At 49.5% G+C, this 22824-nt stretch overlaps 1 protein-coding gene and 1 long non-coding RNA gene across 3 annotated transcripts; one reads left to right on the top strand and one right to left on the bottom strand.

Annotated features, from left to right (window-relative positions):
* Window positions 1-3694: 3694 nt before the first annotated feature.
* Window positions 3695-13255, bottom strand: LOC116657855. Its single transcript, XR_004313005.1, has 3 exons — window positions 13058-13255; window positions 4606-4815; window positions 3695-3902 (listed from the first exon to the last, which is right to left on the bottom strand). It is a non-coding gene; the product is annotated as an uncharacterized LOC116657855 (long non-coding RNA).
* Window positions 12461-21812, top strand: TFAP2C (transcription factor AP-2 gamma). Of its 2 annotated transcripts, none has more exons than XM_032461423.1 (7): window positions 12461-12793; window positions 14388-14873; window positions 15010-15061; window positions 16237-16453; window positions 17074-17192; window positions 19065-19209; window positions 20287-21812. In XM_032461423.1, exons 1-7 carry the CDS (start codon window positions 12746-12748, stop codon window positions 20570-20572), a joined length of 1353 nt encoding a protein of 450 aa, XP_032317314.1. In that variant the 5' UTR covers window positions 12461-12745; the 3' UTR covers window positions 20573-21812. The 2 variants fall into 2 exon arrangements, with proteins under 2 accessions (XP_032317314.1, XP_032317312.1); XM_032461421.1 differs by lacking the exon at window positions 12461-12793 and adding an exon at window positions 13814-14170.
* Window positions 21813-22824: the final 1012 nt, after the last annotated feature.

Raw genomic sequence — 22824 nt, forward strand, 5'->3', positions numbered from 1 at the left:
ATTTTAAAAATAATTAATCGCCTAATATAGTACCTGGCGCAGGTATATGAAATATACATACACGAATACAAGAGAAGGGACCTTCCACTTCGAGCCACGATGAAGCATCTAACACTGGCCTCGCCTTCCTGCTGCAAACAACTAGAAAAGTGAGTAAAATAGTTTGCAACAACTCTTTTCTGACAGTAGGCAACCAGCGTTGCAGGACTGTGGTCCTTAGAGGAAGGGCGGCAACGCGTGCTCTCTGATCACCACCTTTCCACCGAGAGCAACACAGGGAGGCGGAAGCAGAACAAGGCGGTTCTGATGAGCCATGGAGGGAGCGGGACCGGCTTCCTGGACGTGTGACCTGTGCAGCTGCAAGGGTCCCGAGCGTGGAAGGGTCTCATGCTTAGATTAATGCTCTGCTGTTACTATGCTGGAATTCTTAACTTTTAATTTTTAAAAAAATTTTAAAATTTCTTACTTTTTTGAGGGGGGGAGGTAATTAAGTTTAGTTATTTATATTTATTTTTAGAGGAGGTACTGGGGATTGAACCCAGGAGCTTGTGTGAGCTAAGCATGTGCTCTACCACTGAGCTATATCCTCCCTGGAATTCTTAACTTTAAAAAAAAATTTTTGTTAATTGATTGGATTCTTAAGTTCTGAACGAGGGCCTGGATTTTTATTTTGCGCTGGGCCTGGCAGATTCCGATGTGGCTCCCAGCCCTAGGAGGACACTGAAGAGGGCCGAGACTGGTGCAGAGAGCCTGCACTTGCCTGCGGTGCTGCTTCAGCCGGACCTCGGCTGGAGCCTGGCCGACCAACCCTGAGCTGCTGAGCGGCCTCCTGCGGGCGGAAGCAGCAGCCTCGGGCCAGAGCCGCAGGGAGTCCCCCAGCACTTTCTGCCTTTGTGGCCGTCCTCCGGCCACTGGCGGGACTTCGATGAACAAATCAAAAATAATGCAGGGCTTCTCAGCCTCGATGCTGTTGACGTTTGGGACCAGATAACTGTGTCATGGGGACCGCCCATCACTGTGGGATGGTGAGCAGCGTCCCCGGCCTCTGCCCAAGAGATGCCAGGACCACCCACCCCTGAGCTGTGAAAACCAGAAGTAGCTCCAGACTTTGCTGCGTGTCCCCTGGGGGACAGCTAACCCCGTGGAGAGCCACAGCTTTAATCAAGAGCTCTGCCTCTGGCTGGCTTTTCCTGTCTCTTCAAGACCTAGAAGAGACCTAATCTCAGCCCTATTAGTATAAAGATACCAAATCTTCTATCTGTACATTCTGAGTAATTCCACTCAAAATGGAAGCAAGATGAGTGTGTGTGTGTGTTGGGGGTGGGGAAGAGCCTGACACGTTGATTCCAAGACTTTTCTGGAAGACTTGAATCAAGGAGATGAGGCAGATATGAAAACAAGGCCGAGAGGTACAGTCATCAAAACGGGCCTTGGCGCTGGCACAGAATCCACTATTGAAGGAGACGGATAGGAGGGCAGGAAAACACACGTACACAGATGTCAACTTGCACGATTAAAAGCAGCATTTCGGTCAGCCCTGTCCGTCCTGTGACGGCTGTAGGCTGTGGTCTCTCCATCTGGGAAAAATTAAAATCAGGTCTATCTACCCTAGATGGTAATTGTCTCCCTTCCCACTTACCTCCCCACCCCTGTACCAGCTGCATTAAAGACTGAAACATGTACAAAATGTGTGAAAACCATTGAAAAAAAAAATCAAAGAAGCGGTACCTTGATAGAAAAATGGGCAAGTAGCACAAATGGCTGGCAGAGGTCACACACATGACCCACAAACATTTGAAAAGATGTAAATCGAATGTACCATTTTCTTTTGCGTGAGCTGACTGGCAAAAATGAAGGAGTGGTAAAATAACCTCTTTCCACCTTGTAGTTGGGAGGAAATGGACCCGCCCTCTGCACCGCTGGTGCGGACGTAAATGAGACTGTAGTTCGCGCTGCTCCCCTAGGCTCTGGTGCCCAAATCCCACTTCTGGGCATCACACCCGGAAAAGGTACACCTGCATTTCTACTGGCTCTCGAGGTCTCCCTTTGCCTCGCCTAGTGGCCCCTAAGCCCTAAAGAGCCTGTGGTCGTGTTTGTCTCACAGGCTATTTTAAAAGACAACTTGACTCAACTTGTTAGGGTGTGAGTTTAGTCTTCAGCAGACAGCTTAGCACCTAGTGTCTTATTTACCTATTTCTGCCACCTCCCTGGCTCTGTAGGGCATGTTGCTGAACCTCTCTGTGTTCCTGGGTTCCCGCACGTGCAAAATGGAAATAGTAATAGTTCCCACCGCATGGGGTTCCTACCAGATTAAATGAGATAATACATGGGAAAGCTCTGGAACAGTGAGATACACGTGGTAGGTGTCAATGCAGGTTAGCTAGGATGCACAGGAAAAAGGCAAGTAAAAGCAGAAAATCCTAATGTGGAGATGGACGGTATAGCTCAGTGGTAGAGCACATGCTTAGCATGCATGGGGTCCTGGGTTCAATCCCCAGTACCTCCATTAAATAAATAAATAAGTAAATAAATAAATGTAATTACCTCCCCTCCCAAACAAAAACAAATAAAAATAAATAATAAAATAAAATCCTAATGTGGCAGCTATCATAAACATTAAACATAAAACCAGCCCCCCCAAAAAAGAAAGAAAATGGAAGGAAATAAAAGAAAAACAAGGACTAAAGTAACAACAGCAAAAAAGAATTGAACCTACATATATCTGCATGCAAAGATGTGCCCACTCTGCAGCTAAGTGCTAAAAGCAAATTGCAGAAGATAAAGCACAACTCCTGCTATTGTTATTAAAATTTATGCTTAAAATAGAGATAAAATGTAACATGTTATGTCTTCTATATCACATACAATATGGATTATATAGAAAAATTATAGAATTATACTTCTGTGTTTTAATGGTGTTTGTCTCTGGGAATGGGAAAATTGGAGATTTCTATTTTATTTATTTCATTTTGTGCCAGAGTCAGCCCTTAGCATCGCCTGCCCGCCTGCCCGACACACAGACTAGTCAGCTCCTCCCCAGCCTGTTAGGGACCCTGGCTTCTGTCCTCGCATTTCTCTTCTCAGCATTTCCACCCTTCCTTCCTCCCTTCCTTCCTTCCTTCCTTCCCTCCCTCCCTCTCCCTTCCCTCCTCCTTCCCTCCCTGTGTAATAGCTTATTTAATGCTCTTGTCTCTGGCCAGTGTAAGCTTCATGAGTTTGGGGATTTGGTCAGTTTTGTGGATGTTCTGTATCCCCAGAGCCCACAATAAAGCTTGGCTCATAGGAGGCCCTCAAAACACTGTTGGAGGAAGGCATGGCTCCCCCTCGAGACTAGGGGTTACAAGAGGACAGACTTCTTTACCTGTTGACAGCCTGGCAGAGATGCTGGTAACTATCAGTTGGAGGAATGAAGGAACAAATGTCCCCAAGTGCCTCTCACTTGCTGATTAACCTGAGGGCTACCCACTTGGCCGATGCACTTAGAAGGTGAACTTGGATGAATGAGGGTTGCAGGGAGGTGGCTGAGTGTGGGCGGGGTGGGCGGCTGTGGGTCAGCCGGTCAGCCTGTGTAAGTAGGTTCAGCCATGGACAGAGGGCAGCCTGTGCTCTGAGGGTAAAAAAAACTCTCAGTGATGACAGTAGTAACTGACAGTAACACATGTCTTGTCCAGGCATTATTTTTAATAGTCTACAAATGCTATCTCATTTCATCCTCACCCGTAGGAGGTAGGCACGATCATCTCCATTTTACAGATGCAAACACTGAGGCACTAAGAGTTGAAGAACTTTGCCGCAGGCATGTGGAGTCAGCGGCTCCCAAGGCTGTGGTCTTCACCAAGGAGTGAGAGATGAGGATGTGGCACATTTGGGAAAATGCAGACACCACCAGACTTCCAGCTGTCCTAAACACGATAGGAAATGGCAGGCATTCTGATGCCCTGTTTTCTAGTGTTCAGTCCTGTGAGGCACTGCCCTCCCATGGTGCCCTTCCAGACGAGCCTGAGACAGAGGAAATCCTGGATCCCTAGATACACTTGTAAAATAGCCTCCTGATCGGAAAGTTAATAAAGCTCCGGAATCAAAAAATTGCAGCTCTATCCAAGTCCCTCCTTGACCAGCCTGTTCACCCCCATTGTCACCTCTCACCCGCCCATGTGGTGGGGGACACAAGGGGCTTGTGACTCAGGGCTGCCTGAAAATAACTTTCCACTGCACAGTTACACAGGGTCATGAAACAAACAACCGCAGCCTGTCTTCACTTAAAATTTTGATATTTTGTCCACTGAAGATTTTTTGTGTGTTCATTTTGATTTTTAAAAAATAGTGTATTAAATATTACTATTTAAAAAATAGTGTAATAGTGTAGAGCTCAGTGGTAGAGTGCTTAGCATGCATGAGGTCCTGGGTTTGATCCCCAGTACCTCCACTGAAAATAATTATAAAATAATAAATAATAAACCTAATTACCTTCCCCCCATTTAAAAAAATTTTTTTAAAAAATCATGCATTAAAATATTGTGTTGATTACCGAGTTTGGCAGTGTCTTATTAAATTTCACTTCCTTACCCTAATTCCAGCCCCGGTCCTTTCCCTCCTGTGACTGACCTTGCAAGTAACCGACCTGTCCTTCTTTTTGGTGTCATCAGGAGTTAGAAGGGCAGCCTGGTGGTCCAGGTGAGGGGAACCTGTGGATTCTGACTTGTCCTAAGGGTAGGGGTCCAAAAGGAGGAAGGGGTGACTTGCTTCCTTGGACAGGATGGGGCTGGGGAAGTCCTGGTTTCTGATGATCACCTCTTTTGGGGCCTCAGCATTTTCCTGAGTATAATTGAAAAACAGATTTATAATCTAAGTCTTTAGATGGGAGAGGGGACATAGACAAGAAGAAACAATCAAATCCTTTTTTTAGTTACAAATTTTAAAAAATTGAAGCATAATTGATTTACAATGTTGTGTTAGTTTCTGGTATACAGCATAGTGATTCAGTTATACACATGTATTATTTTCATTATAGATTATTACAAGCAATGAAATTATTTTTTAAAGATCATGTTTAAGATAAACTTCCTTGCCTCCTCTTCTCCTTACCCCCAAATCCATATAAATGAAAGAATTTTTATAACATATTGTATATATGATTTCTTTAAAACAAAACAAAAACCAAAGTCTAAATGAGTGGTTTGACTAGGATAAATTGGTTGTTTAAAAGGCCAATTTGTGATAAAATTAAAGAGCATCCTTTCAATACAAAAAGAGTTTCTATGACCTAGACCACAAAGAGGAATAGAGGAATCTCTTCATCTATACAGCTATGGTTTGGGGACATGCAAATGTGACTTATTATACACAGTTTCAGAGTCCCACATACAAACAGTGGAAGAAATAATTTCACACTTGTTTTCTTAGGAATCATTTAAGCCAGCAGGTCTCAGGCTTTAGCGTGCACCAGAATCGCCTGGAGGGCTGGTCCGGGCACAGGTTGCTGGCCCCACCCACGGACCTCCAGATTCAGTGGGTCTGGGGTGAGGCCTGCGAGCTGGGAGTTCCTTGGTGGGGCCCAGACTCCTGCTCCCAGACTTCACTTTGGGAACCACTGCTTTATGCTGTGTCCGAGATTGAGGGGATAACAGCTTTTCAACTGACAAATAAGTGAAACTGGCCTTGATCGTAGCAGGTCTGCTTATGCAGCAGGAGAACATCTTCCAGCAAAATGAGAACTCATTATTGCCTAACAGGATAAAGTAGGGCAGGGTAGGATTCTAAATCTTCTTCAAGCATATCTAAACTTCTCATGAAAAGAGAATGCTGGTTCAAGAAATTTCCAATTCTTACTTTTGCACGCTAAAGATTTTGTTCAGGTGAGAGAAATATATACATATATTAGTTTCTAAAAATTTTTGGTTCGTGTTCCTGGTATTAAAAAGGATTTGGAAACTGATCCTTATGTTATACAGTGAATCTAAAGAATAATATCTTTTCTTTTTTTTTAGGTTCTGGCTTTAATTTGGTGTTGACTTTTGCTGGCTAGGCTTTCCCTCCAGATCCGTGGGTTGCCATGGTGCCATTTTGGCTTTTTTAATGTTGTTGTTGCTTTCGGGCCGACGGCCTCACTGAAATGAGTTCTTACATGCAGAACTCAGGAGCTTGGCACCAGGTTCATGGAAGCCAACGCTTGCATGCCACGTGAGGAAGATGCCAGGGGTAAGCTGGAGATAACTGCAGCCTGGCTGGTTGGACTTAAGAGAGTGGGCAGAGGAGAGAGGACACGGAGGGCCGCCTGGGAGCTGAGAGCTTGCCCCACCAAGGGGTCTTCTCCAGCTTCACAGCAGACCCTCCTAGTGGAAGCTGTGTAAAAAGACCCTGGGCAAGTTGACACCTTGCCCAGCTGCCAATATTTCATAATTACATGTTGTGACAGTGTAAGGTGCTCCAGTTTCTGAAGTCAAAGAAATACACTTGGGCATTAACAGTGGTCATTGCATTTTCAAAACACAAGTTATAAAAGTGAGATGTAATTACAGCAGAAATAACAAAAGAAGACCAGAAATACAACAACAACGTCATCTTCCTTTCTGGATTAATTTTTGAAATAAAATCAGGATGTTAACATAGATTAGTGTGTTCATTTTAAAAAATAGTTAACATAAGACACATGAATTGCAACCACTGCCCCCCCCCCAAAGAGAACAAAACTCTTAACTATAAGGAAGTAAAAAAATCAGCTTTCTCTCTACACCCTTCCCCCCAAACCCCACCCTACTGCCTGGGTGTAGCTACCTCCCAAAATGTGGCCTGTGTCCTTTTAACTGTTCCTATAGTGGGACCAAAAAGCACAGCATGTGTTGATCTTAGAATAGAGGAGTATGAGACTCAAAATCCTGCTTTTACTGTCGACTAAACTCTTTCCCCTGTAGTTTTGCATTCTGCCTATTTTTTGCCCAGATCTGTGACTCAGAGTGACTGTTTAAGCCTCTTTATGCTAAACGGTGGCTGTGCATCACAGTCTGTTTTGAGAAATGTAAAAATGTACATTTCTCTACATGGATGGTTCTCCAACATAAAAATTTCTCTGTGCGTTTAAAAAACTGTGCCTTTGAAGACTACAGGGGACAGAGAAACTATACACTCTAGAGAGTTTACCGGTAGGTGAGGTGGAAACCTGAAGTTTTCCTGCCACTTTTTTTTTTCTTCTTCTTCTTCTTAAGCATATGTGGAGGAATCTTGGGTAAGTTTTCAACCCACCTCTCTGGAAAAAGAGCTGTTTGGTTTGCCTGGGCAGGTTTTGTGTGAAAATCATCAAGGATCCAGGTAAAGAAGGGCAGCTTCTGTGCAAATCTAGTTTCGCCTCCTGCTGATCTAGGTGATCACAGTGGGTCCCCTGATGTTTAAACTGATGGTACAGTCAACAAATGGCATTTATTTTTGTGTTTATGGTCTTTCTTAAGAAGACTGCATTTTACTGGGCTCTCAGCTGCCTGTCTGTCTTTCTTTCTTTCTTTTTCTTTCTTTCTTTCTTTCTTTCTTTCTTTCTTTCTTTCTTTCTTTCTTTCTTTCTTTCTTTCTTTCTTTCTTTCTTTCTTTCTTTCTTTCTCTCTCTCTCTCTCTTTCTCTCTCTTTCTTTCTTTCTTCTTTCTTTCTTTCTTTCTTTCTTTCTTTCTTTCTTTCTTTCTTTCTTTCTTTCTTTCCTACCTTTTTTCTTTCTCTTTCTTTCCTTCCTTCATTTCTTTCTCTCTTTTTTCTTACCCAGGTACCTTGCCTCTTTCCTTAAGGCAAATAGAATGTGATAACCAAGGTGTAAACAAATCTCTCTGGCATTTATGGAAGACCCCAAACTCATCCACCTCCTTCTCCTCCAGGGAATTCACTGCCCCTCGGCCAATTTTAGCTGGACCTGGAAACCTGCAAGGCGCCTCAAGTTAGATCAAAGCCAGAAATGACAGCGGAGAATTCACGGAAACGTTCATAGATCTATCTTTGGAGACAAAACACGTTTACAGTGTCTCTTGCCAGCAAGACTACACTACATTTAGAATAATTTCGTGATGGAAGGAGCCTTATTTACTGCTTGTCATAAACATACGTAAAGATCACTCAAAACGCCAGGAAGACCCTTTTCAACTGGCGAGTTTACAGTTTCCAAGGGGAGGAGGGCAGGGGAGGAGTAACCAGGACCTTCAGGTGTGTCTTCCAATCGCGATAGCCCGTTTTGGCTGTGAATTGTCCCCCCACCCCCCATCCCCCTTCCGTTAATTAAATAAACGCTCGGAGCATTTTACAGCACACGGCGCGGCCCTTGGGGACCTTTCCCTGCGTTGCTCCCATTCTTAAAGTCCTCAACTCAGAGGGCTGAAGAGCGGGCAACATGAATTTCCAGTTACTGAAGGTGAGGTGTTGGGTGGAGGGCAGATCCGACCCCAGGGGTCGGCAGGGAGGCGAGCAGGAGGCCTGGCTGCTAAGCCGAGGGTGCCCCCTGGGTGGTGGGCTGGGCGCCGGTGGGAGCGCGCGGGGGCCCCTGGGCGCTGCGCAGTTCTGGCGCAGGAGGCCGAGTCCGCGCCGCCGGGCGCCCGGCCACAGTGGGCCTCCTCCTCGCCTGGCGGCGACCAGATAAATCCGTGGAGGCCGCCGGGCTTAGCTGGCCCAGAGGTGCCTGGTGTTCTAGGACACCGAGCCGAGAAGGCCTCCGGGGACACTGGGCTCGCGCCTTAAGTCCTCCTGTCTGCGCTCCGAGCGGTTAGGCTGCACTCGGATGGGCCCGGGGATGTTAGTGGGTGGAGAGGTGACAGGCATTCTGCAGCCAAGCGTGGCCTCTTGAGGGCGGGGGTCCCTCGGGGCAGAGGAGGCGAGACCCAGCCTGTCTGTAATAGATCCCCGAGAGCCGCTAGGAAGGTGGCCTTGAATAACAGGCTTTGAGGTATTCGGACGACTTAAAATTCACCTTCGCCTGCTGAGAAATGGGGCGATGTTGTTAAGTTAGAGACTGTGCCGACGACCTCCCCGCTTGGCGAGCTCTCCGCAAATGGGGGCCAGACCAGACCTGGGTCCTCTCGGAAGCTTGGGTCCTACAGGCCCCCTCAGCTCCGCGTTTCGCTTCTGTCCGTTTGTAAAAAGCAGAAGTTTGCTAGGGAGAGCTAAAGGCTGCAAAACTCCTCCAGCACCGGACCGGCGCGGCGCGGCGCGGCGCGCTTAGAAGTGAGCGGTACAAAGTTGGGTTGGGCCCTGGATGAAGCACCTGTGTGTGTGCAGCGGCCACTTTGAACACCATTAAAACAATTACTATTTTTATACGATTGCTGTTATTTTGGGGTGGCTGTGAACTGATGCATGTGGCGTCCCGGGCGTGCACCTCAGTGGATTTAGTTCGGATGCCCTTTGACGACATGTCTGTCCAGTGGGTGCCGGTGCTGCGAAGGGAGGGTGTGGGCTAGAGCGTGAATGGGCGCCTTCCAGGATTGCTGCAGGCCCCGGCTTTTCGGCTCTGCTTAACCGGGCCCCGCCTCTTACTGCGGTCCCAGCCGGAGCCCAGGCTGTTCCGCGGGGCGGGACAGACACCTTGCTTACTGAGCGGCGCCCGCGACGGCGCTCCTGGGTCTCCACCTGCCGTTCGGGCTCCCCCTCCCTGGGGCAGGAAGAGGAATAGCAGGTCCGCTCTAATCCAGCTCCACCCTCCCTAGGCTTGCGGTGGGGGTTGGGGTGGGGGCGGCGGAGGGCTCTCGCCTGGGGCTGGGAACCTTGCTTCCAGAGGCAGCCACCCGCGCATCTTTGGAGGTGGCTCACTGTCGAAGCGCCTCTGTCCTCTCAGACGCCTCGTCGCCTCCGATCTCCGATTTCTTGCGTCATCCGAGCGGACTGGGGGCCTGAGTCCAGGGCTTCAAGCGTGTGTGTTGAGTGCAGGTTCCCTAGGGGGCGACAGAGGGAAGTCGCTCAAACCCTTCAGCCCCTTATCCTTGATTGTGCGAAGCGTGTAGCAAGGCTGGTCCCTGGAATCCCCACGTTCTGTTTACAGTTTGGCGGCTGCGAAGCCAAGGAGGGTCAGGAGGGGCACCCTTCCTTGGCGGTGGCTGCCTAGAGGCGTGGCCACGCAGTCTCGCGTCTTCCACACCACGAGGGGCCGGGGCCTTGCGAGGGGTCCGCTTTGAGTGCGGGAGCCATCCGCTCTTTGCCCTCGGCTGAGAGAAAAGTTGAGCTTAAGGAAGCATGTCGGCCAGGGTTTGTGTGTGCCTGGGGTCCGGCTCTGAAGCCGAAGGTGTGCGTGTTTGGGCAGAGTCCGCCTGGCCGGGAAGATTGAAGATTCGTTTGAGCCGCCTTCCCCATCCAGGGCGCGGTAGTCGCGCTCAAGCTTGAGAGCGTGTCCCTTGGAGAGTCCAGGTCCAGGGAGCTGGCTTGGGAAGGAATGGCCTTTGCTCAGCGGTTCCGAAACCTCTGTGCCCCTGGGGCTCCCCGAACAGAGGTGTGCATAGCTTCAGGGCCCGTCGGTTCCCTTTGCCTCCGCCACAGACGCCCAGGGGCTGCGAGGAATTTCCGTCCCTCCGGGTGGCTTCGGCGAGCTGTGCTGCGGAAAAGAAGGGCAGCCAGAACCTGGGGGGGGGGGGGGTTGGCACCTTGCTGACCAGTTCTGGACCCAAACTGCCCAGGGGCAAAGTCGCCAGAGTGGACGAGACTAGTTAGTCGAGCTGCATGCCAGGCAGGTTCTCGGAGTCAAACCTGGAGCTAGAAGGCCCGGCGTGGAGGGGAGACCCTTGTGTCACCGATCTGGGAGTCTGGGGCGCCCGGAGGCGCCGCAGCCTCCCTGGAAAGTGCCTGGGACCCCAATCTTCCACGCCCAGGGCGCCAGCATGCCTGCCGCGCCCGAGTCCGATTTCTGCATTGCTCAGGTGCCTCCACTCCCGAATACCAGGAGCGCCGCTTCTGCGGGTTTTTTCTTTTATCACCCTGGCCCCGGTATTTTGGAAGCGAGGTGTCAGGGGTCGTGTGTGCTCTGTCTTAGTGCAAAGCCCGCAGACATGCCCGAAAAAACCCCAGTGGTTTCACTTCCAGGTTTTGTTCTCACGTCTGGTCAGAATATCACCTCGAATCTGTCTGCTCTCTAAGGCAAGGGAGAACATTTCGCTTGAAGGACGCCTATTTTTATTTTGGTGATTCTATTTTAGGCCCATCTGAGTCAAAAGAAATGCTAAAGCTCAAACAAACCCTAGCAGGAGCAGGCAAATAGCCAATGCATTCATTCTGCGGATCCCAGTGTCCACACCAGGCCTGGGGCACTGAACTGATAGGTATTGATTATTGCAAAATCGGATTCAGAATTAAATCGAAATAGTTCCCTTCTCTGATGCCCTGATAATATTTAAATTCAGCTCCCGGAGCCAGGTGAGACGCCCCCACAAAAATCGCCCTTGAGAATTAGCGACTTTCTTCTAGCAGCCAAAAGGGTCAGTTACAACAATCGGGCCAATGCATTTCGTTTCTTTAAAAATTTTCAGTATTACACTCTGCTTTCAAGTTTAGGTGGCAAATATATATTGGAGGGAGAGGCAACGTTTATGTGGAAGTAAGTTTCGTTTTCTGCCTGCATCTGAGGCACGGAGGTGCTCACCTCTCTAGCGGGGGCCTCTCTGGCCCCTCATTCTTCCGCCACATTCTCCCTTTCCCCATCGCCCCGGGCGCTTGGGTTGTATTCGGCCCCGCACCTATTCTCTCGGTCGAGTTGAGGCTTCTAAGTGTCTGTTCGTCGGAAGCAGCTGCCAAGCCGACGCTGGGCAGGGAAGGGCTGGGCAGGGCTGGGAGAGGGCGCGCGGGTGCCCCCGCCGCAGCCCAGCTGTGGTGATGGAGCTTCGGCGATGGCGGCGAAACGCCGTTGTTCTAGACTTCGGGGCTGGTGGAGCGGCCAGCCGGCTTGGTGGCGCTTGGGGCAGACTCCCAAGAAGGCTTTCCCTCCCCCAGATCCTCAGAGGAACGCGACGACACGGTGCCCACACTGTAGGGTGGGGTTGGGGTGGGGGGAGGTCGTCTTTTGGAAGGATTGGGGCTCCAGCGGCATGATCCCAGCTTAAACTTTAAGTCTCCTTGGAGTGGGTGGTTGGGACATTTCAGGAGATAAGGGGACCTCAGCTGGTGAGACATCCCCGAAATCCGGGTCTTTACCCCGTGACAACGTCTTTTGGAGGATGAGGGAGGTGAAAGAGGGAGGCTCTTGGGCGTTTGGATCCCGGTCCCCAGTTCTGCCAATCACAGGTATGTGACTGGTGAGGTGTGTGCCTGGCGACTGATGCAAAGAGTGACGGGGGACCCTGCTCTCGCAGGCCTGCGGCTGTCAGCGAGGGGCCGCCCCTCCTCTCCTCGCCCCCTGCAGCGTGGTCTCAGCTCGGCGCCCGGCCGGGTAGCGGGGCGGAGCTAGGCTGGGACTGGCTGGGGGCCGCCCCGCCCGGCGCCGGGGCCTTCCCGCCGGCCCCAGGGGAGGAGTTATGATAATTTCCTTCTCATTAAGGCGCCCCGATCCCCTGGCTACCGCCGGGACGTACAGTGCGGGTGCGGCTTCCCGGGTCCCCAGCAGAGGCCTCTACACCCGCGTCGGCAGCATCCACAACCGCAGAGCCACCGATGCGCGTCCAGTGACCCGGACAGCTAGACCCGCGCGCGCGGCGGGGGCGGCGGCAGACGCCTGGCCACCGTGACTCCAATTTTGGATTTACCGCTCGGGGGGTGGGGGGAACCTGGATTTAACTGGCGGCTGTTTTGGGGGACGCCGGACGCCATGTTGTGGAAAATAACCGATAATGTCAAGTATGAAGAGGACTGCGAGGTGAGCTGGGCACAGGGGCGCAGCATGGCCCCGCCCGAGTACAGTCAGGGAGGCGGGGGCCCCTGGACCGCGGTCGGGGGCGAGGGCACAGGAGCAGCGAACAGGCACACATTGCTTGCCCCTCGATGGGTCAGGGTCCACTTTTCCGGACACCCTCTCGTGCGTTTCTCTGCGGTCCCCTCCCTGAATCGGGCCTTTTCTAAATATTCGGCCTCGGGAACGGGGCTTGGAAAGGGAATGGCAGATCCCACCCACAAAGCTTACCCGCCGGTTTCTTGCGAAGCAAAACAGCCCTTCTTCCCGTTTTCTCGGAAGAGCGCCGGGTCTACAACTCAAAGGTGGCTTTTACGCGCGACATCTCCGTCCAAAAGGGTCAGACGAGGTGACCTGCCGGCGACACCTTTGCGGACTCTCCTTCGAGGCGGGCATGTCACTTGCCCCGCTACTCCCTCGGGGAAACAAGAAAACAACAGAAGTTTGGCTTTCATGAGAAGTGGGGGCTGGGGGGGGGTGCTGAGGCCAGATGGGGCCATACGTGCTCGGGAGTGCTCCAGCCTGTCGGACAGGTTGAGCTAGAGTTTCGGAGAGTGGGAGGGAGGGAGGCGGCGAGCGGGAAGAGGAAGAAGACGCAGGCGGCGCGAGGCGTGCGCCCGGGCCCTGGGAGAGGAGAGCGGTGGCTGCTTGGACGCGGGAGAGCAGTGCTCCCGCGGGACCTCGAGGGGCTGCCCCTGTTTGCAGACCCGGGCACTTCCGCTAGGGGGCGACAGTGTCCTATCCTGGTTCCCCGCTACCCCTGTGACCCGGGAACACATGGCGACACGTCCTTTAAGAATAAAGTTGGACAGCCGTGGGACAAGGGAGAGTGCGCAGGCAAGGCTGCCCAATTTTCGGGGTCTTTCGTTCTCCCCCTGTGCCGGATTTGTGGGGAGACTGACAGTGGCTAGGCAGGACGGTGTCAGTTCCTATCCCTGCTTGGTCGGGACACAGGTAGCAGGGAGGGCAGCCCTGGCTGCGGTGGGTTCCTTCCCGAGTCCCTTGGGCGGCGCTGGGTGGCAGGCCCTGCTAGGGAGCGTCACTCGCCCGGAGGTTTTTGTCCTGAGGGCGTGGAAGGGAGGATCCCTGGGGCGGGGAAAAAGCTTACTTCCTGCGCGGCGCGCATTATCCGCGCCGGCAACTTCTCCACTTTAGACGAGTGACGCCGACATGTGCGGGCTTGTGAGCGATCGCGCTCTGCGCTGCGTTCAGGCTTTCTCCTCGGACCCCTGCCCCAGCTTCTCCCGGCCCAAGTCCTGGGATTCGGACTTGGCGCCTCAGAACGCCTCGGGCGTCAGAGCGCCCAGACCTTCACCGCCGGACCCTGAGGGCGCGTTCTTCCAGGTCTTCAGTTTTCTCTTCCTCGGCAAACTCGCGGTTTACAACGAAATCCCCGGGGCACGTTGCTCCTCCGGGCAATTTGGCCCGAGGGCAGGCCCGGCGGGTCGGGTCCTGGCTGGTGCGGTGGGTCCCCGGGGGCACCAAGCTCAGTGCGGCGACTGCGGTCAGTTCACAGCAGCGGGGTTTCGTACTAACCGGGTCTCTGTTTTCTCTGTCCCAGGATCGCCACGACGCGAGCAGCAATGGGAACCCGCGCCTCCCTCACCTCTCTTCCGCCGGGCAGCATCTCTACAGCCCCGCGCCGCCCCTCTCCCATACTGGAGTCGCCGAATACCAGCCACCACCCTACTTTCCACCTCCCTACCAGCAGCTGGCTTACTCGCAGTCCACCGACCCCTACTCGCACCTGGGAGAAGCGTACGCGGCTGCCATCAACCCCTTGCACCAGCCGGCGCCCACCGGCAGCCAGCAGCAGGCCTGGCCTGGCCGCCAGAGTCAGGAGGGGGCTGGCCTGCCGTCGCACCACGGGCGCCCGGCCGGCTTGTTACCCCACCTCTCCGGGCTGGAAGGTGGCGCCATGAGCGCCCGCCGGGATGCCTACCGTCGCTCGGACCTGCTGCTGCCCCACTCGCACGCCTTGGATGCTGCGGGCCTGGCCGAGAACTTGGGACTGCACGACATGGCGCACCAGATGGAGGAGGTGCAGGTGAGCGCCTTGGCTCTGGCCCTCTCCAGCCTGGACCTGTTTGCCCCATTGCCTCCCTCCTAACCCCCCCTCTCCCCCCACCTTCCGCCCCGGCATCCCCGAACTTAAAGGAAACTTATTGTCATTTCTCCCTTAGAATGTCGACGACCAGCACCTACTTCTGCACGATCAGACAGTTATTCGCAAAGGTACGCAGTAATCGAGAGCTCTTCCCTTCCTCCGGCCGCACACACTCTGTACTGGTTTCTCTTAACTGTGCTATGAAGTTATTAACTGATTGGCGAGGTGGGGCATTTGTAGTGGAAGGGATTGACTCAAGGTAGGGAGGTTTTAGGAGTGAGAAGAGAGGGCACTTCTTTAAGATCTAAGTGGGGAAAGATGTTGGTAGAATGCTCAGGAGCTGCCTCTCAATCTCCGAATTTCTTACTCCCTAGTTTTCCGTTGTTACTCTTTGAATTAGAGTGTTTTTTTACGATGCTCCAGAAAGCCTCCCAGAGTGAATAAACACTGATTTGATTTGGAGGATAATACCACGTACCTTAGTTGAGTGATTGGTTCTGTGACAGTTTCCACTGGTATGATTTTATTGTGCACAGGGTAAGGATCCTTCATTCTGACCTGCAAGAAAAAGGTTGGAAACAGTTTGGCCTACAAAACACGCAGCCCTAAAAGAACCAGGCTGGATAATCTGTTCGGTTTAGGCGGGGATGAGGTGGGAGGGGACTTGGAAAATTGGATTACTTGGTGAGTGAGCGGCTCATGAAATTAAGTTACATACTGCCAGGATTACCAGTTTGGCTGTGTTGGGAAATGGAGTAATCCTAAATGAAGGATAGTTATGGTCTGTTACTTGATGTTAAAATGTTTGAAACCAATTGGGGAAAAATGGATATGGGGGGTAAAAAAGCTCCGGAAATAAACTTAATCTCTTAATGAACTTGTAACACGTTTGTTTGTATTTTAAAATATACTGCAATCCATTGCACTGAAAGATTTTGACAAATGATCTGAAATATGTCTTGTGATATTTAGTTATTAGTTGATGGGGGGTGGGAATCACCATTTATTTAGTATTGAATCAGCCTTTTGGAAACAAATGTTCTAATTAAACAGATTTTAACAGTGCCTAGAAAATGAAAACCTTCCCTGCTTGGGATCTTGGCTAATTAACATCCCAAGGTGTTAACTTGTGAATTTCAGACTCGATTATCTTTGAAGAATATGGCTTTTTTAAAAAAAAATCTGCTTGCAATTTATAGTCCAACATGCAATGTTATGTATTTAAAGAGCTCTTTCAAATTTGGTTAGTGGTTTGAAAAGGTCTCTTTTGCTCAGGACTGCCACTTCTGATCTCCATTCACAGGTCCCATTTCAATGACCAAGAACCCCCTGAGTCTCCCTTGTCAGAAGGAGCTGGTGGGGGCTGTGATGAATCCCAGTGAGGTCTTCTGCTCTGTCCCTGGAAGGTTGTCTCTCCTCAGTTCTACATCGAAATACAAAGTGACAGTCGCTGAAGTCCAGAGGCGACTGTCCCCGCCTGAGTGCTTAAATGCCTCATTACTGGGAGGTGTTCTCAGAAGGTACGTGGGGGCACGTTCTGGGCATGGCAGTTGGGTGGTTGGAGATGAGTAATATAAAAGGACCAGGGAGGTAATTTTAACATTTATGTCACTTTTATACCTAACACTGAATTCTAATCGGCAGGGAGTTTTAGTACATTTCTTCTCTTTTAGGAAGCACCAGATGTAGAAGGAAGTGTTAAAACAGTGCTAGCAAATGATCATTTGCTTGGAGCTTGATTTCATGTGTGAAGCAGGAGTGTCTCTATTCAGGGAAGAGTTGCTGCTCCGTGATTCTAGTTTCCCCAGGGAATTGCTTTGGAGGCTCCTGCAATTTGTACAAGTGAAAATTTATCTGCTCCAGTATGACTTGTAATGGTCTGTGATTTAAAAAAAAAGTTGGCAATGCTAAGAAAGAGTTTTGAGTTTCACAGGGATTAAATAAGAACTCCCTGTATCACTTGATTATGATCCATATAGCGTAGATTGTCTTTGAGATTTCAGTTTTGAGAGCAGCTTATTAGGCATTTAGAATTTTAAAGTGTGGTTTCCTGAGAACAGAGTATTGTATGTATATGTATTTTTTTTTTAGTTAAAAAATGTTTTTAATTAATGTTTTTGTTTGGTTTTATTTGGTTCAGAGCCAAATCTAAAAATGGTGGCCGGTCTTTGCGGGAGAAGTTGGACAAGATTGGGTTGAATCTTCCAGCCGGCAGACGGAAAGCTGCCCACGTAACCCTCCTGACATCCTTAGTAGAAGGTCAGTGGAGTTTTGTTTTTGTTTCATGGTGTTTTTAGTTAGTCTTGTGTTGTCTCTAATACTTCTCTAAAGAAAAGCTTTAAAAACAACTCTTAGTCACAAGTCGAGGGGGGAGAATGAAAGATTTGCCATGAGCTAGCTCATCACAATGAATCAGTAACTTAATCAAATAAGTTAACATTGGCATAAGTATTCTGTTCTGGGTCCCTCAGAAAAAAAATCATTGTCAAAAAGAAATGGGTTTTCCTAACCTAAGACATTAAGTTTTTGGGTGTTGAGACCTATTCTATTAAATGAACCAGTTTTTGACGGATACAATCGATCATTTGGTACACTTTTTTTTTAAATAAAGCTGGTTATTGGTGGGCAGAAGCACCGATTCTTGTTTTTGTAGCTGTGAAATGAATATTGGGATTGTGATCAGTGAAGAGAAAAACGCTTGTATACAATGAGACTAGCCCAGTTCACAGTTCCTTTGTTCCTTTCCCCCATCAAAAAAAAGTAATGGGGCCCACAGTTGGGCCCTTCTCCCCACTCCTGAGATGGTTAGGATGTGACACTTTAGTTTCTTGAATGGGTCTGCACCCCCATCCTGGAAAGTAGCCAAGAATGCAATACAGCCTTTAAAAAAGGGGCAAGGGAAAAGTGAAATAATTATTTTCCAAAACAAAACAAGCTCATTGTTGCTGCGCACAGAAAAATGAGTTGGACCCTGAGAGGCTGGTCCTGAAGCCTGGAGCAGCCCCCAGCACCATGCCCAATCAGCTGCGGGCTGGGGGAGCCAGTGAGGGGTGGTCTCCTGGCAGCCAGGCAAGCTCTCTGAACTCTTTCTTTCCCTGGTCTAAGTGGTGCTGCTGCGGGGCTCAAGGAGACTTGGCAGAGCCCTGGTCCACCTTCTCATGAGTGTCTCTGGGGGTCAGGGCGAGGAAAAAGGAGCTGCCTGTTAGATGTTGTTGGGGAACAGCTGTTCCCGCACAGAGAATGGTGGGTTCTGCGTGCGTGGCGCATAAAGGTGGCTCCCCTATTACCAGCCAGGCAGGGATGCTTGAATGAGAACGCGTGCGCCAGAACAGCAGTCTCAGACTGATTCAGTGAATCTGGGGAGGGACGTGGGGCTGGTGGGGGAGCTCCGCCATCTGGGTCGTTGTAAAGCTCTAGTAACCCCAAATCTTGGAGCCAGAACCCAGCTCCAAGACGTCCAGACCTTCGCGGGCCCTCCTGGATTCCTTAGTGTTTCTGTAGCACCGAAGTGTCTCCTTAACTCTAGACGAGATACCAGAAGATGACAAGTGCTGGTTCAGGTGGGAGATGCCCCGCAACTTGGATTTCTCCCTCTGCAACCCCCATAGCTTGGACAAGGGGGTGGGGAGTCCAGGTCGGCTGTTAGGGCTCAGTAGGAAACACTCCTGCCTCTCATTCTTGAAGAAACAAACATCCTAGAGACTTGCCCCCTTCAGTGATGGGCGCCCTCATTGAGAACGAAAGTTCTATGTCAAAGATTTTGTTCCAGTTTCATAAAGAAAAGTGACAGTTTGCTTTTTTGTCAGACGTGCCTGCCTCCTACTTCCACCCAATGATACTGTTTTATTATGAGGAGAAAGCAGGGGTATGTCTTGATTATCTGCTCAAGTTGGGCAGAGGACTAGTTAACATTGTTCAGGGATAGTTCAAAATTTATGGGTCTTTTTTTTTTTTCCATTATATGATTTCACCCTCTTCTTAGGGGAAGAGTACCCACTGAAAGGACCAAAAGTTAATTTCACTTTAGGTTGCAAAATGACTGGCAGAGTGTTGGAAAAAGAGGGAAGGGACAGTTTTCCCGGTGGTGGCCACGGCCACCCTAAAGTCTGTTGTCATTGCCAATTGTACCAGGTGAGGCTGTTCATTTGGCTCGGGACTTTGCCTATGTCTGTGAAGCAGAATTTCCTAGTAAATCCGTGGCCGAGTATTTAACCAGACCTCATCTGGGAGGACGGAATGAGATGGCGACTAGGAAGAACATGCTACTGGCCGCACAGTGAGTATCCAGACGTGAGCATTTGATGCCTTCACGCTCTGACCTTGAAGCTGAGGGACAAGCACAGTACCTGGTGCTCAAGAAAGAAATCCTCCTTAAATAAGTTGGAGCAAAAGGAAACCACAAGGAGCTTCTTTTACAGAGTCAAATAGGTAACTTTTGGGTAGGATTTAGGAGAGTAAGAACAATGAGTGTGTTGCTCCGAATGAGTGTTTTTGAGCTGCTTAGTTATTCAGCTCAAAATAATGAAGCTGCTCTTTCGAGGTGGTATGTGCATGTCTTACAAAAATGTGTTGAAGACAATTTACTTTATCACATCCAGTAAAGAGGCTGTGCCTTCTGCCTCCTGATAAGATGTTTTTGTTTTTTAAATGTAATGATTGGCTTGGGGACACGTGGGCAAATTAAATGTCTCAAAAATGACTTACTGCAGCTGAGGAATTTCTCATAGAAACCAACAGTAAATCGATTTTAAAATCATGGTAAATGAAGCAGAACTAGTCAAGTGGGAAATAGGGCAAAAGAGAGCACAGTGAGCCAGCTGGTATCCAAAGCGTGGGTTGCAGGGAAATGAGTTCAGGGTTCTTGACGGAATTGGTTCAGGGGAACCCATCTGCGTCAGGTGAATGGCTCTCCCTTACCCTCCTGGGCCTGGAATCCTGACCCCGCCTCTTTTACTATAGTCCTGGTGACCTTGGCCAGTTGAGTCTGGTGTTAATCCTTTTATCTTTTCTAATTGTGGGGATTAAATAAGTGCTGAAAAGGTGTTCAGCTCTGGGTCTAGCACTTAATAGGCGCTGAGTGCAGCAACTGGCTATTGCTGTTAGTTTAAAACCTACTTCCTTGCAGGGCGGGGAGGGTATCGCTCAGTGGCAGAGTGCATGCTGAGCATGCAGGAGGTCCTGGGTTCAACCCCCATTACCTCCATTAAAAATAAAACAAAACACAATCTATTTCCTTGGCCAGCCGGCAATTCTGATTGCCTCCCGGGTGTCACCCCCACGGTGATTTGTCTTTGTCCTCTATACGGGTCAGGGAATAGACTGAGCCCCCGATGTGTGTTGACTGTCTTCACAGGCAAGTGTGTAAAGAATTCACAGAACTTCTCAATCAAGACCGAACTCCCAACGGGAACAACCGGCCCACCCCGGTCCTGGAGACCAACATCCAGAGCTGCTTGTCTCATTTCAGCCTGATCACCCACGGCTTCGGCAGCCAGGCCATCTGTGCCGCGGTGTCTGCTGTGCAGAACTACATCAAAGAAGCCCTGATAGTCATAGACAAATCCTATATGAATCCTGGAGACCAGAGTCCCGCGGATTCTAGCAAAACCCTGGAGAAGCTGGAGAAGCACAGAAAATAAAACGGGGTGAACAAGGGCTGAAGAGTCGGGAAGGAACAGGACTCCAAAATCATCCTCGACCAGGACAGGCTGGGAACCCCTCCTGACTAGGGGACAGAATTTGTTACCCACCTTCCCATTAAAAGGCCTCTGTTGATGTCCGGACGTTCGCGGGCCCTCCTGGATTCCTTAGTGTTTCTCTAGCGCGGAAGTGTCTCCTTAACTCTGGACGAGCTATCAGAAGGTGACAAGTGCTGGTTCTTGACCCATTAAGCTTAAATTTTATTTTATTTTTTTGAACCCCCATTCTTCCTTTCTCTGAAAGTGGTGCTACAAGTTTTCGAAGCTTTTAAATAAATCCCCTGGGCTAACAAAAACCCTCACATACTCAGCTGTTGAAACGTCAGATTGATGGGATTCAGATCAATGATAACTTTCAGTGTTGAGGTAAAAGTATTTGTCGCTTCTTCAGATCTCCTCCTACCTGCTGTCAGGGGCAAGGGTGCAGCTCACTTAGCATCTGGTTAATAGGTGGTATCTGACACACTTTAAACCTCTCGCTCAAAGGGGCCCTTTGGGTTTTACGAAACTTGTAGAAACAAAGCCTGCTGATGATTTTATGTTTTTCTTTAAAAAAAAAAAAAAAACTTTGAAAGTTAACTCTTCAAATAGGAGACTCTTTGAAATGACATGTTCCTTTAAGTACAGAAGCTTTATTTTGCATATTTATTTCACATCTTGGTGTTTTGAGGAAACTTGAAAAGGGTAGGCATGGAGCTTTTGTTGTTGTTATTGGTTGCTGTCTGTCATCCCCAAGTCCCGGAGGAGGCTCTGTATTTTGAGAAACTTTGTTGAGTGTACAGATTTTATTTATGCATAATTTAATGGGGTCTGTAAATATGGGTGCACTTCTTATGACTTTTTGAGAAATAGGATTCGATTTTAATATAACTTTTAAAGGTGACGGGGTAATTCTAAGACGCATCTCTAGGTTTTACTCATATGTGCACAGGGTATAAAGAGTTAAGAGGATCCTGAGCTCTGTTCTCCACTTGGAAGGCTGTTTAATTGAAGCTTTCTGGTCACTGAAGCAATAACTGTCTCGTTCCTGTCGGGCTGACCCTGAAGATGAGTGTGAGGTGCACAGTGTGTGTGTGTGGGTGAAATGGAGTTTTTGGTATTGAGCTCCTCGCCTGTAAACGTTCCCAAAAGAATTGTTGTGTATACAAAAGCTGTATAATAAAAAGTATTCTCGATAGAAGCTGTGAAGGTCTGGTTATAACTTGGGTGTGTTTTTTAAAATCTGAGATGAGTGGAAAACAGCAGAGCTGATTTATGGATTGACTGTGGCTTAGGTAATAGGACTGAGCAGGAAAGCCGGGCACCAAGGGGAATCCGAAGTTTCACGTTCTCTCCCTTTGCAAGACTGTTCAGGTGCCCCACGCCACGCGCTCAGCAGTGGCTCTCCACCGGGTCTGTTACCATCCTCCCCGAAGCGAGGGCTGCCCAAGTGTGTGAAGGGTGCTTGGTTGACAATGAGAGAGGAGTCCCCAGCTTTGGAGTCGTGTCTCATGTGAGGCTGCTCTGTTGAGAAACACTGTGCTTACGGTCAAGTTACCACTCAAAATTCTGAGAGTGGAAATAAGAGAATTGTTGGTAATCCTTGGGCACGTCCTCCTTAGGAGGACTTGGGATTTGTTCAAGCACCGGCAGTGGAGGCGTAGGCTCTCAGTGTTTTCCATTAACGAAATTCTCCGTCTTTGGAAACATGATACTGCCCGTTGATCCGAGGCATCCCAACCATTTTGTCTGCCGGTTGAATCAGAGGTTGGGTCTCTGAGCCTGGGGAGCAGGAGAGCCTGGCAGGGCATGTGCACTCGCTAGATGTTTGCGAGGATCTTGGATGCACACCGACAGTGCTTGATTTCAAGTTGAAGTGGCCTGGCCTATGCTCCAGGAAGTGATATGTTTATAGTTTGGCATGAGTGGCTGGGCTTCAAAGGGAGTGGGACCAAAAGGATTTTCCACATTGGATAAGGCTGTTGCTTCAGCTCCAGTCTCATAATCCTTAATTCATAACTCTCTACCAAATGCTCAGCAATTCCTGAGTTAATGTTGGCATTGGATGTTATTAAGTAATTTAAACTCTGCCAACCTAATACTTTGCTCTTGGCAGCCTGTCCTTGGCCACTGAACATTCCCATTAAGTTGGATTTATCTGGTTGATATGTCAAGATCACAATTGCTTTGCTTTAGAACAGCAAAGCGAAAAG

The sequence above is a fragment of the Camelus ferus genome, chromosome 19 (genome assembly GCF_009834535.1).
Source record: "Camelus ferus isolate YT-003-E chromosome 19, BCGSAC_Cfer_1.0, whole genome shotgun sequence".
Lineage (NCBI taxonomy): Eukaryota > Metazoa > Chordata > Mammalia > Artiodactyla > Camelidae > Camelus > Camelus ferus.

Excerpts from the sequence above, each read along its gene's own strand:
- TFAP2C (XM_032461421.1), top strand. The coding sequence starts at position 13,997 with ATGTGCGGGCTTGTGAGCGATCGCGCTCTGCGCTGCGTTCAGGCTTTC. Across the intron at positions 15,062-16,236 it reads TCAGACAGTTATTCGCAAAG|GTCCCATTTCAATGACCAAG; the intron begins GTACGCAGTAAT and ends CTCCATTCACAG. Across the intron at positions 16,454-17,073 it reads CTGGGAGGTGTTCTCAGAAG|AGCCAAATCTAAAAATGGTG; the intron begins GTACGTGGGGGC and ends TATTTGGTTCAG.